The sequence below is a fragment of the Micropterus salmoides genome, unplaced genomic scaffold (assembly GCF_014851395.1).
Source record: "Micropterus salmoides isolate LMB-PRFRI ecotype aquatic unplaced genomic scaffold, ASM1485139v1 Ms_hic_scaffold_13, whole genome shotgun sequence".
In the NCBI taxonomy this organism is placed as follows: Eukaryota; Metazoa; Chordata; class Actinopteri; order Centrarchiformes; family Centrarchidae; genus Micropterus; species Micropterus salmoides.
This window is the reverse complement of record NW_024040374.1, coordinates 20,444,424-20,455,225: the sequence shown is the minus strand read 5'-3', so window position 1 is coordinate 20,455,225 and position 10,802 is coordinate 20,444,424. Positions and strand designations below refer to the sequence as shown.

The 10,802-nt window shown below is 38.0% G+C and overlaps 1 protein-coding gene across 3 annotated transcripts in view; it reads right to left on the bottom strand.

The window, feature by feature from the left end:
• The window catches only part of LOC119900836 (zinc finger protein GLIS1), a 70,660-nt gene extending 68,943 nt beyond the window's left edge, over positions 1-1,717 (bottom strand). Inside the window, exons 1-2 of one of the 3 annotated variants that reach the window (XM_038716108.1) lie at positions 851-1,716; positions 368-697 (exon numbers count right to left, since the gene is read on the bottom strand). In XM_038716108.1, coding sequence (XP_038572036.1) covers positions 368-647 — 280 coding nt within the window. In that variant the 5' untranslated portion in view covers positions 648-697; positions 851-1,716. Of the gene's footprint in view, positions 1-367 lie in introns of all 3 variants that reach the window. The other 2 variants (XM_038716107.1, XM_038716106.1) reach the window with 2 other exon arrangements.
• Positions 1,718-10,802: the final 9,085 nt, after the last annotated feature.

The window sequence follows — 10,802 nt, the reverse complement described above, 5'->3', positions numbered from 1 at the left end:
TGCAACAGAGACTTTGATTCTAGGGTTATTTATGAATTGACCAAAGATCCAAGAGAGCTCTGGGTTTAATTAGCAGACATAATCCACAACTGCAAACAGGGCCATATGGAAGAAGCATTATTTTACTTGACAGATTTAATCAATCCCAAATAACCCTGAATTGCTAATTGGTCAAATTGTCTGACTGACAGCTGCTGTTTGACTGAATGTGTTATTGTTATCCCGTTATCCGTTTGTTTTAATGAGACCAATAATCACATTAGATGTTACTCCATCCATCATGTTCAGAAATCACACACAATCGACTTTGTAACATCCAATCGCCTCAATTGAAGACAGCGGGGCTCGTGCTCACGTTTCGACCTACCTTGCACGGGTGGGAGAGAGAGGCACGAGCGCGGGGCTTTGGCTGACAGATGCGCTTTTTCCTCGGACGCGCTGAGTCTCTTCGGGCTGGCGCAGTTCATGTGAGTCGAGGCGTCAAGGGAGTTCCGGCATATCTGAGATCCAAAACCACCGGTCCCGGCTCGCCGCGTGCAGAAGTCCGCCTTGCCGCCGTACACGGCGAGGGACAAGCCGGAGAAGTCTGTGAACGTCGGGGTCTGACAGTGGCTGACCATCCCGAACAGCGCTGAGGGGTTCTGCATTGATGACTCGGCTTTCCCATGCAGTGTGCAGCAGCCGCTGCTTATATTACCTGCGCACATGAAAAGAAAAATAACCAAAATCACTGAAAAATGTACGAACACCAAGACAAACGTTTCCCCAGTGCAACCAGGCATCCATCTGAACAGGAAGAATCAAGACATTGGACAAAACGATTAAACTTCAGCGATTTGGTAACACCTACCTTATCCAATTACCCAATGAGGAGCAGAAAAAGTCAGCATGTTTAGCAAAGTAGTGGGGAAAACATCTGCAAGCCTGATCGATAGCATCCTCTCAGCGAGGATCACTGATCAGCATCCCAAGCTTCTCTCCCTCCCACTCTCTCTCTCTCTCTCTCTCTCTCTCTCTCTCTCTCTCTGATTGACACCCGATAGCGCCACTGCTCTGCAGGAGCCAGGAGCACCAATGAAGACTGTGTCCGTGTTTGTGTGGGAGGATAAGATCTGGATCAAGACGGCTGTGTTTGTAGCTCTGTGCTTGAATGTGAAGTTTGCGAGCTGCTGCGTGCGCGTATGCTATGATAGCATGTTGGCGTGTAGCCTGCAGCCTTTCAAAGCTCAATGTAAAAAATGTTATAACAGGTCATTCAACAACCGTGGTCTCCAAGTTTTGGTACAGTAGCCTACGTTATCGCACTGATAAAACCATATCAGCCATTGCTCTGCTTTGTTTCAAGCACAGTGCTATTTAATAAAATATCGCTCCAATTAAATGTTTTATGCCTCATCTATTAAAGGAAAAAAACAAGCAAGTAGGCTAGCCTATGCTATAAATAGTTCGTTTTGGACTTTCATAGGCTATAGCGATTTTATTAGCCAATGTAGCCTGTTCACTGAGTCAAAATGCAGCTGTTATCATTTCATTCTTATATTTATTAAATTAGTTTCCATCTCGTTTTAAATCATAGAGATGAGAAAATTGCTCGTGGTATAGCCTATATTTTTCAACACATTCCTCCTCAAAAAAACAGCATTTGCTGTTCTTTTGTTAGAGCTGCTTACATTATTTCAACAGCATGATTCGTTGAATTAATATTATCTGTCTGACTGATTCAACTATGTGTACGAACAAAAACAAACTACTGATCAAAACGATCACTTGGATATCTCTGTAATACTGGATTTAAAGTAGTACAAACCGGCTGTATTATAAAATAGGATAAAGAAAGTCTTCTAAATGTTCATAATCACGAGTTGAATCGTTCTTTCTTATGATACACCCAGTGTTTAGAGAAGTACAGCGATCGTTTTATGTGTAAAATGCTATTCTGTAGCGCCATCTCATGGCCTTGACGTAAAAGAAAAAATTCAAACTGGGTCAGAGTTGACACCGTCAGTAACAACACACTCGGGGTTATTAAGATGCAAATACAAGGCCGATTGCACAACCCGTCGAGTGAAAGTTTCTAAATGTAGTGGAAGAGGTGTGGCAGTATGTGTTTGCCTTTTCTTTCAATACAATCGGAGGTCTTTGCTGTAAAATGCGGAAATGCGCGACTCGAATAACTGGATCTGATGCTGCCTTTGCGTGCTGTTGGAAATATGAATGCATGTAGACCATTCAACATGATAAAGACAGAGAGCACGTGGGGTTTAAGCGGTGGATCCATGTTATCCATGTTAATGTTCGTCATGCTGTTTTGTTTTCATTAAAGAAGCATGTCCTACCTATATAGGCTATATCATTCATTTTGCTAGTTCAATTTGAGTTTGGACCATAGACTGTTAAAAAAAAAGACTAATATTAACTCTGACAACTACATTTTTTGTTCATTTTTGTCTTACCATCTGGTTGATTATTCTGGGTCTTTTAACAGCAACTATTGAATAACAAGCAGTGATCTGATGGATTTAGAGACCATATCCTGTAGTGTGGACATAACATGTTGACTGCCGCATATCATTTTAGTAGCCAGTAAGCCTAGTACACACAGTTACACGGATTCTGTTGAGTTACTTTTACTTTTATGTATTGACTTTTTCTCACATACAAAGTTAAATTTATAAATCCATTTCTTTACTACTATTTATCATTATATTTATGTTAATACTGTATTTTTTCCTGCTTGTTTGCTCTCCTCTACTTGTCACAACGGTAGGAAATAACTTTGGAGAAGTTAGGAGGTGAATATGGTCAACTAGGGGCCCTAGGAAAAAATGAGCCATGGTGGAGTGGACCCCTGTTGATCCTCCCAGTTCTTTCCACTCTCTGTGCATTAAAATACACAAGTACCAGTCAAGTTGTGCACACATTCAAATACACATTATGTTGATAATATGAAACAATGACAATGTTTTGGCAGTTACCTGCTAGCAAGGAAAGGTGAAAGGTAAAAAGGTGAAAGTTAATTGATGTCATCTGCATAGTCTGTGCCCATTACAGATTAAGGGCATAGAAGAGTAGCTAAATACATGAGAAACGTGTAAAAAGAGACACACATTCATGGTCAAAATTGGTTCATGTTGACTTGTTTTTTTTCTGAGAATAAAACTGATTTAGCAAGCAAGACACAACCATCATGACCTGTGAAGCAGGTGTTCCAGAACCAAAAACACAAAATGTTTTGACATTTAACATTATATTAATACCCATAATTATTCACAGTCATTGGATACCTGCCAGATTTTTATTTCATTAGTAGACGTTATAAGTTAATGCATTAGAAAGCAACAAAATATGTGACCCAATGTTAGCAAGCTAAAGGTAGTGCTAAATCAAAGTAATGCTTAGATTCAGCATTTGGCAAGAGAAGTGAGATACAAATGAAGCTCAATAGTCTCTGAAAGGTGTAACTTTAGTTCAATTAAGCAGTGTTGGGTAAGCTACTTGGAAAATGTAGTGAGCTAAGCTACTAGCTACTCTCCATTAAATGAAGCTTCACTACACAGAAGCTACCCCCCAGTGAAATGTAGCAAGCTAAGCTACAGCAATGTGGCAAAAGTAGCTACAAAAAAAAAAAAATCTTTAAATTTTTAATATTTTATAGTTAGGTATATATATAAATGCACTCACACACACAGTAAGCTATAGGACTAGTTTATATTGAACTAACTTCATTCCACAGTAGCAATAGAAGAAATACTAAACACCTGCTCCAAACAGTGTGTGTGTGTGTGTGTGTGTGTGTGTGTGTGTGTGTGTGTGTGTGTGTGTGCGCGAGAGAGAGAGAGAGAGAGCTAAATCAGACATACAGAAACTCTCCTACTTAGTGCCATATCATTGCATTAAATGTATTTCCTCATGCAATAAACAGAGAACCACTGTTGTTTGTATAAAGTAACTTAATTATCACATTATTATTAATTATATATTTATGTTTTTGTTTATATGTGAATTTGTGCTCTGGCAACATTGCAACCTAATCATTCATGGCAATGGGCGAGAAGAGAGAGAGAGAGAGAGATCTCATCTCATGTAAACAGTTTCTGCCACTACATATCAAAGTTTCCTCCTCACTAGAGTAAGAGCTGTCCAGGCTGGACCCTGATCCTTCGCACAAGAGGTGGGACAATAACTATGACAATAGAAAGTGAACTCAATCGTGCGTGTCTTCATTCCCCTGCAGCAAAGTCGCAGACATCAGCCCAAGGATCGGTAGGTGATGTCACCGTCAAGCGGAAGCGATTCTGCCGTCCAGTGTGTGGCGATGGCGTCACGTACGGATCCTTCAGAAATGCTTGGGAAAATGTAGCGTGTGTGGAAGCTACCACGCTACTCGGTCAATAAAAGAGCTTCGTTACTGAAAAGCTATTTGATTTAGAAAATAGCGACGCTACCACCGAACTACTGAGAAATGTAGTTAAACTAGTGGCGGCGCGACTGCCCAATACTGCAATTAAGTAACTAATAACTTGCTTGCTGACACATGAGTTAACACAGTTCTGATGGAATTAACCACTAATAACTTCTGCAGCGCGTGCCACCTGCACACGGACTCCCTCACATTAGCTCTGAGCTAGCATCAGTGCGGGGCGGGTAACGCTCATAGCTAAGCTAAATGTTCAATGTGGGTTTGTTTTTCAATATTTTTGCCTCTGTAGAATGGAGATAAACCAGACTTTTGACTAAGCATTTGACCACCATTTGACTTGTGTCTCGGTAAATATAAGTACATTCAAGTACTGTAGGGTATTTAAGAACAAATTCGAGGTACTTGTATCTTACTTGAGTATTTATGCTACTTAATATAGGCTACTTAACAAAATAATAAATGCAACACTTTTGTTTTTGCCCCCATTCATCATGAGCTGAATTCAAAGATGTAAGACTTTGTCTATGTACACAAAAGGCTATTTCTCTTAAATATTATTATTATATACAAATCTTTGTTAGTGAGCCCTTCTCCTTTGGCGAGATAATCCATCCACCTCACAGGCAATAGTATGAAGCTGCAGTACCGAAGGCTATGGAGGACCGATCCTGACACATTCAGAAATAAATAAATGCTCAATAAATAAATAAGCATCCGATTAAATACACAAAAAAAAAGTAAATAAATAAATGTAGGTAGTAATTAAATTATACAAGGAGACATAAATGTATATATCTATTTTAATTACCTTATTTATTTATTGTCCGTTATAATCTTAACTTAATTTATTAATTACTTATTTTTTAAATGTATTCATTTATGTGTGTGTTTTAATATTTTTGTCTGTTTTATTCTTGCATTGCATTTTTTACCCTATTTATTTTCACCCATGGTATTTATTTCTGCCTGTCCTTTTTACATTTCTGTATGCATTTCTGCCTCATTATGCAAATGAGGAGGGGCTGTGTCTCAAGGGGTGAACTTCTCTCCTATTGGTGGACCAGTCAGACAGGAGAGCACTAGGCCTTCTCTGCCTGCAGACATCAACGAGCTGCTCCTCACACAGTCAGATGGCTTCATTCAGTGCGCTGAGGTGTTTAGCAGCTCTGTTTGAAGACAATACTACCAGCATGTCTTCCTTCTCTTTTCATGTGGACGCTCTGACAGACAGTGTTTGCTGCATGCATGGACACAGAACTGCGGTATAGGAGAAGCACACGGTCAGCTGGCTGCAGCTAAATCTGGAGTGCACTCGTATTCAATTCTGTATGGTAAATTCAGTTTTAACGGAGCAGAGCGAGCTGACAGGCAGAGTTAGAGACTTTTTCTGTCCGTTTCTCTCTTTAGAAAGACGCATGTGCAGTCGGAGTCTTCTCTGAAGAGGGCAATGAAGTCTCAGTAGTACACGATGCGAGCACCACATACAACACAATTTATCAAATTACACAACGGATATACAGTATGAAAATAAGATTGATTGGATTATACTCACAGGAAGTATAAAACCGGTTACATGCGTCTATTAAAAGTAAAGTAACACAAAAATGTCAGGGAAATTACTTTACTTAGATTTCAGGACTGCAGTTGTACATTTGAAATACCTTCCTACCTTTCTGATAGGAAGCCTTCTTGAGGTGGTATAAAACATTTCTTCTCAAATTCTGATTTGAGTTGTGGACAACTATGACCACATGAATTGAAAAACATTTAACATTTCACTGCCCAAGTCAGCTATAACACAAGTCTTGTTCATTAGACTACATGCTGTACAGTATTTGTGGACAGATTTTGTCCCAGGATTTATTATGCATTTCTTCTTCTTCGTTGCATGATTTAGAATGATAAGGTGAGAAATGGGTCTATTCTGAGTTCATCCTGCACTGCAGCAGCTAATAAAGTCCATTTAATCCCAAAAACGCTTTTCTTTTAGGCAGGCTGGAGCAGAAAACAACTCACCTTTCTCAAGTTGTACAGTAATGTCACATGTGTATGAAGGTGGATCAAACAAGCTAATCTTAAATGTCAAAGTAGAGAGGAGCCTAGTAGGCCTATTTATTTTCATTCATTACACAATATGAATAAGCTATGCAGACAGTTGTAAAGAAAGAACATCTTTTTCTTCTGTTCTCTACTTGTTATAGTTACACAGTATTAGGGGTGTGGGCTGTATTAAAAGTATCCACTGTTCTCCCATGCTCTAACACACAGTAACGATGAAATGTTTGCTGTTCTCTCATTCTTCCTCTGTATGTACACATAAACAACAAGGCAGGGAAATATAAAAGGAATTTATTTTATTGTTTGGGGGTTATTTGTTGCTCTCCTTCTCCTCCTTCTCTTTTCTCTGAAGAATATGGTTATGTTCTCCGCATGCCTCCTCCTGTGTTTTCTGTGTGAGACATAGAAGTACAGTAACTAACGTTAGCCTTCATTAAATCATTTCGACTGGTTAAGTGCAGTAAAGTTAACTTTAAATTGACTTCACCACCACACATAAAACACGGCTTAATAGCAAACACATTTAACAGAAGCATAAAATTCTTCTTAATGGTAACTGTTAAGATTAGTTTATTTGTTAGTCACCACCACTAGCTCAAGAGCTTTAGCCTATATGATGTTAGGGCTACATAAATTCCCTGTGGGAGCATTTACCGTAAATAATCGAATAGGAGTGCACTCCAGATTTAGCTGCGGCTAATTGATGTGGCTCTCAGAAACAACAGCTCACTTTCCTGCAGTTCTGTGTCCGTATAAGTCGCTAATTGACAACTCTGTAGGTGAGTGTCCACGTGAAAAGAGAAGGAAGACATGGCTGGTAGTATTGTCTTCAAACAGAGCTGCTAAACACATCAGCGCACTGAAGGAAGCCATCTGACTGTGTGAGGAGCAGCTCGTTGATGTGTGCAGGCAGAGAAGGCCTGGAGCTCTCCTGTCTGACTGGTCCACCAATAGGAGAGAAGTTCAGCCCTTGAGACACAGCCCCTCCTCATTTGCATAATGAGGCAGAAATGCATACAGAAATGTAAAAAGGACAGGCAGAAATAAATACCATGGGTGAAAATAAATAAGGTAAAAAATACAAAGGAAGAATAAAACAGACAAAAATATTAAAACACACATAAATAAACACATTTAAATATAAGTAATTAATAAATAAAGTTGAAGATTATAACGGAGAATAAATAAATAAGGTAATTATTATAAAGGTGAATAAGTAAAGGTGCTAATTAAAATATATACATTTATGTCTCCTTGTATAATTTAATTACTACCTACATTTATTTATTTACTTTATTTTTTTGTGTATTTAATCGGATGCTTATTTATTTATTGAGCATTTATTTATTTCTGTATTTATTTCTGAATGTGTCAGGATCGGTCCTCCATAGAAGGCTACATCCCAGCAAGCAATAGCCGTCATTTCCCCGTCAGGTTTACTATAGATCTGATTTAGTCCGGCTATGAGTAACCCACTTCTAGCCGCAATAACTTTACATGTGGTTACATGATGTTTTTGCCAAAATAACTTGCAATGTGTATGATATTCCATCATTTAAGCAAGGGTGATTACAAAGTTTTTTGTTTCATTTATTTCACATGATTTAACGTTACGTGCAGCCTGTACGTAGACACGATTTAGCTCGTAGACAGACCGGCTATTTGTAGCCCACTTTTAGTCAAAAATGATTAACAGTGGGGTTTTGCCCTGGCAGCACGTGAGATGGTTGATATCCGATTATTTTTGCAATGTCAATTAAATCATGATATTAAGTGTCATTAAATTGACACTAAATGTCATGTTGAACTAAATCTGTAGCCACGAATTAGTTCTTATTTGGACAGGCTACGTGTAGTCGGCTTTGGCCCACCCGGCGATATGGAGGCAATCAGTGGTAAAATATCAACTTGGCTTGGCTGTAGCCCTGTTTCAGACCAAATAGGTTACATGTAGTTTTCACCCATGCAGCTGTTGAGGTGCATGACATCATATCATCAAATGCAAGTAAACGTTTGAAACATTTAAATTATCTTTATTTTCACTGTAACGTTCACTACATTAACTTTCACTTTAATTTAAAACAAAATACAATTACTATTTTCAACCGCTACATAGCAGCTGTAGCCCTACTGACACATGACTACTAGCAACGCGAGACTTGATAGTTAGTATACATCAGGGATAGCCAGATCTCGCAATAAACATATCCGCCATTTTTAAACGAGATACGTTACGATTTCGGCCTTTCAAGAGCAATGGGCGAGAGTTTACTGCAAACATTGGAAGCAAAAAGACATTTACTTTGGTCTTGTAAGTATCTGTGTCTTTGTTTGACATTCCTTCATTATTTATCTAAATTATTTGTTAACGTGTAGGAACCGTGACATTTCAGCGGGTAACAATGTAGAGTAAGGCACGTTGTGGTAAGCTTAACATGCTGCATGCAAGTGTAACTTAACGTTACTCCATGATCCCCACGGGTTTCCCCTTAAAAACTCTATATTATCTGAATTCAGAAGGGGTGAACATAAAACATGTGCAGGCTTACCTATTATAATTTGTAATGAAAGCCACACATTAACGTTACTCACTAGATCATTATGATATGAAAAATGAGTTTGACTTGACACTAAATATTTATTGCAAATTATCCAGCATACAGTCAGCAAAGCACAATAAATATTCAGAACAGAACACTTACATTCACAGCACATAGCTCTCCCAAAAGAATAAAAGCAGCTTTCTCTGTTTGGTTGTTCTAATGCAACATGATGGCTAAAACATGTGTCCTGTTCAAGTATCTTTATATTTTCCATAGAGATAAATGGGTCAGTAATAAATACTTTTACATTAAAAAGAAAAAAACGTTATAAATGATTTTTTTAAACCTTCATTAGAATGATAATTAGAAATATACTGTATGTTTTCATTTAAAATCATTTGATAGTAGTCATGTCTTACGGGAAAACAGTGAACATAGTCAAATTATAATGTTTACTTATATTCATATTCTTACATATTCAACAGTTATGGATCCCATTTACCCAAGAGACCCATCTGATGTTCTTCCTGCATCAAGTAGAAGCTTATATGAAGATCTAGATTTGGATGTAGCCAACCAATTTATTTTATTATTTGTTTTTATTACCGCATGTTGTTAAAATTGTTTGTATTTTATATATATATGAACTGTTCTGTATTTATAATATTTTAGCAATAATTCCTTTTATATTTTCATCATGTTGTATTATCTTAAGTTGTCTACGTTGCAATCCTTTTTCTTAATAAAATCCTTATATTTAATTTGTTAGGACAGATAACCATTTGTGTTTTGTTTGAGTAAAAACAATCCTTTAGCCACAGTTCTGTTGTCTATTAGAGGTAGATATGTAGTCATTTAAAAGCTGTGTATTTGGTCTACTCTTGGGCTGTGGTTAGACGTCTATTAACTTTTCACTGACAGCCCAAATTCAACCTTGTTTTAGCCTAGACCTATTTTCACCATCTAATACATGTCTACAGCCGTTCAGTGGTGGTCTAATTGATGACTAGACTAGTTTTGGGCTATGGTTAGACGTCTACCAAACTTTCACTGACAGCCCAAATTCAGCCCTGTTTTAGCCTAGACGTCTGGGCTCTGTTTAGACGTCTTTTAACCGTGAAACTGCTTGCTGGGATGCTACTCCTCACAGGTGTGGCATATCAAGATGCCGATCAGACAGCATGGGTATTGCACAGGTGCGCCTTAGGCTGGCCACAATAAAAGGCCACTTGAAAATGGGCAATATTTGAGAGAAATAGGCCTTTTTGTAATCGAAACCGCCTACTATACTAGTAGTACTACTGATTTTGCACAAATGTAGTATGCAGTATGCAAACGCAGCAGACGAGTCCAGCAGCAACATGAGAGTAAAGATCCGCAGCTGTGAGACAGTTTAAATGTTCGTACCGCTGTTATTCGCTGTTATTGTGTCTTTACATTCTGAGTAATGTTATAACTTAAATCAAGAGACATCTGGCTCGTGATGGACAGGCTTGTGCAACTTAGAAGCACTTTGATTTAAAAAAACAACAATAGTGGTATGAAAGTTCTTTTATTTTATATAATTCTTATTTATGCACCAATATACCGAAGCAAACATCTGCTACAGGTCGGCTGCAGCCTTGTTCTCTATATAAGATTTAAAAGAAGAATACGTTTTAAGCGTACTTACATTTATATTCCTCTTATTGTTCCAATTTTGAAAACCGGAAACTAGCAAAGCCTGTCGTAGCATGCTGCAAAATAAATCTATTTAACAGTTTCATACTACATATTATACC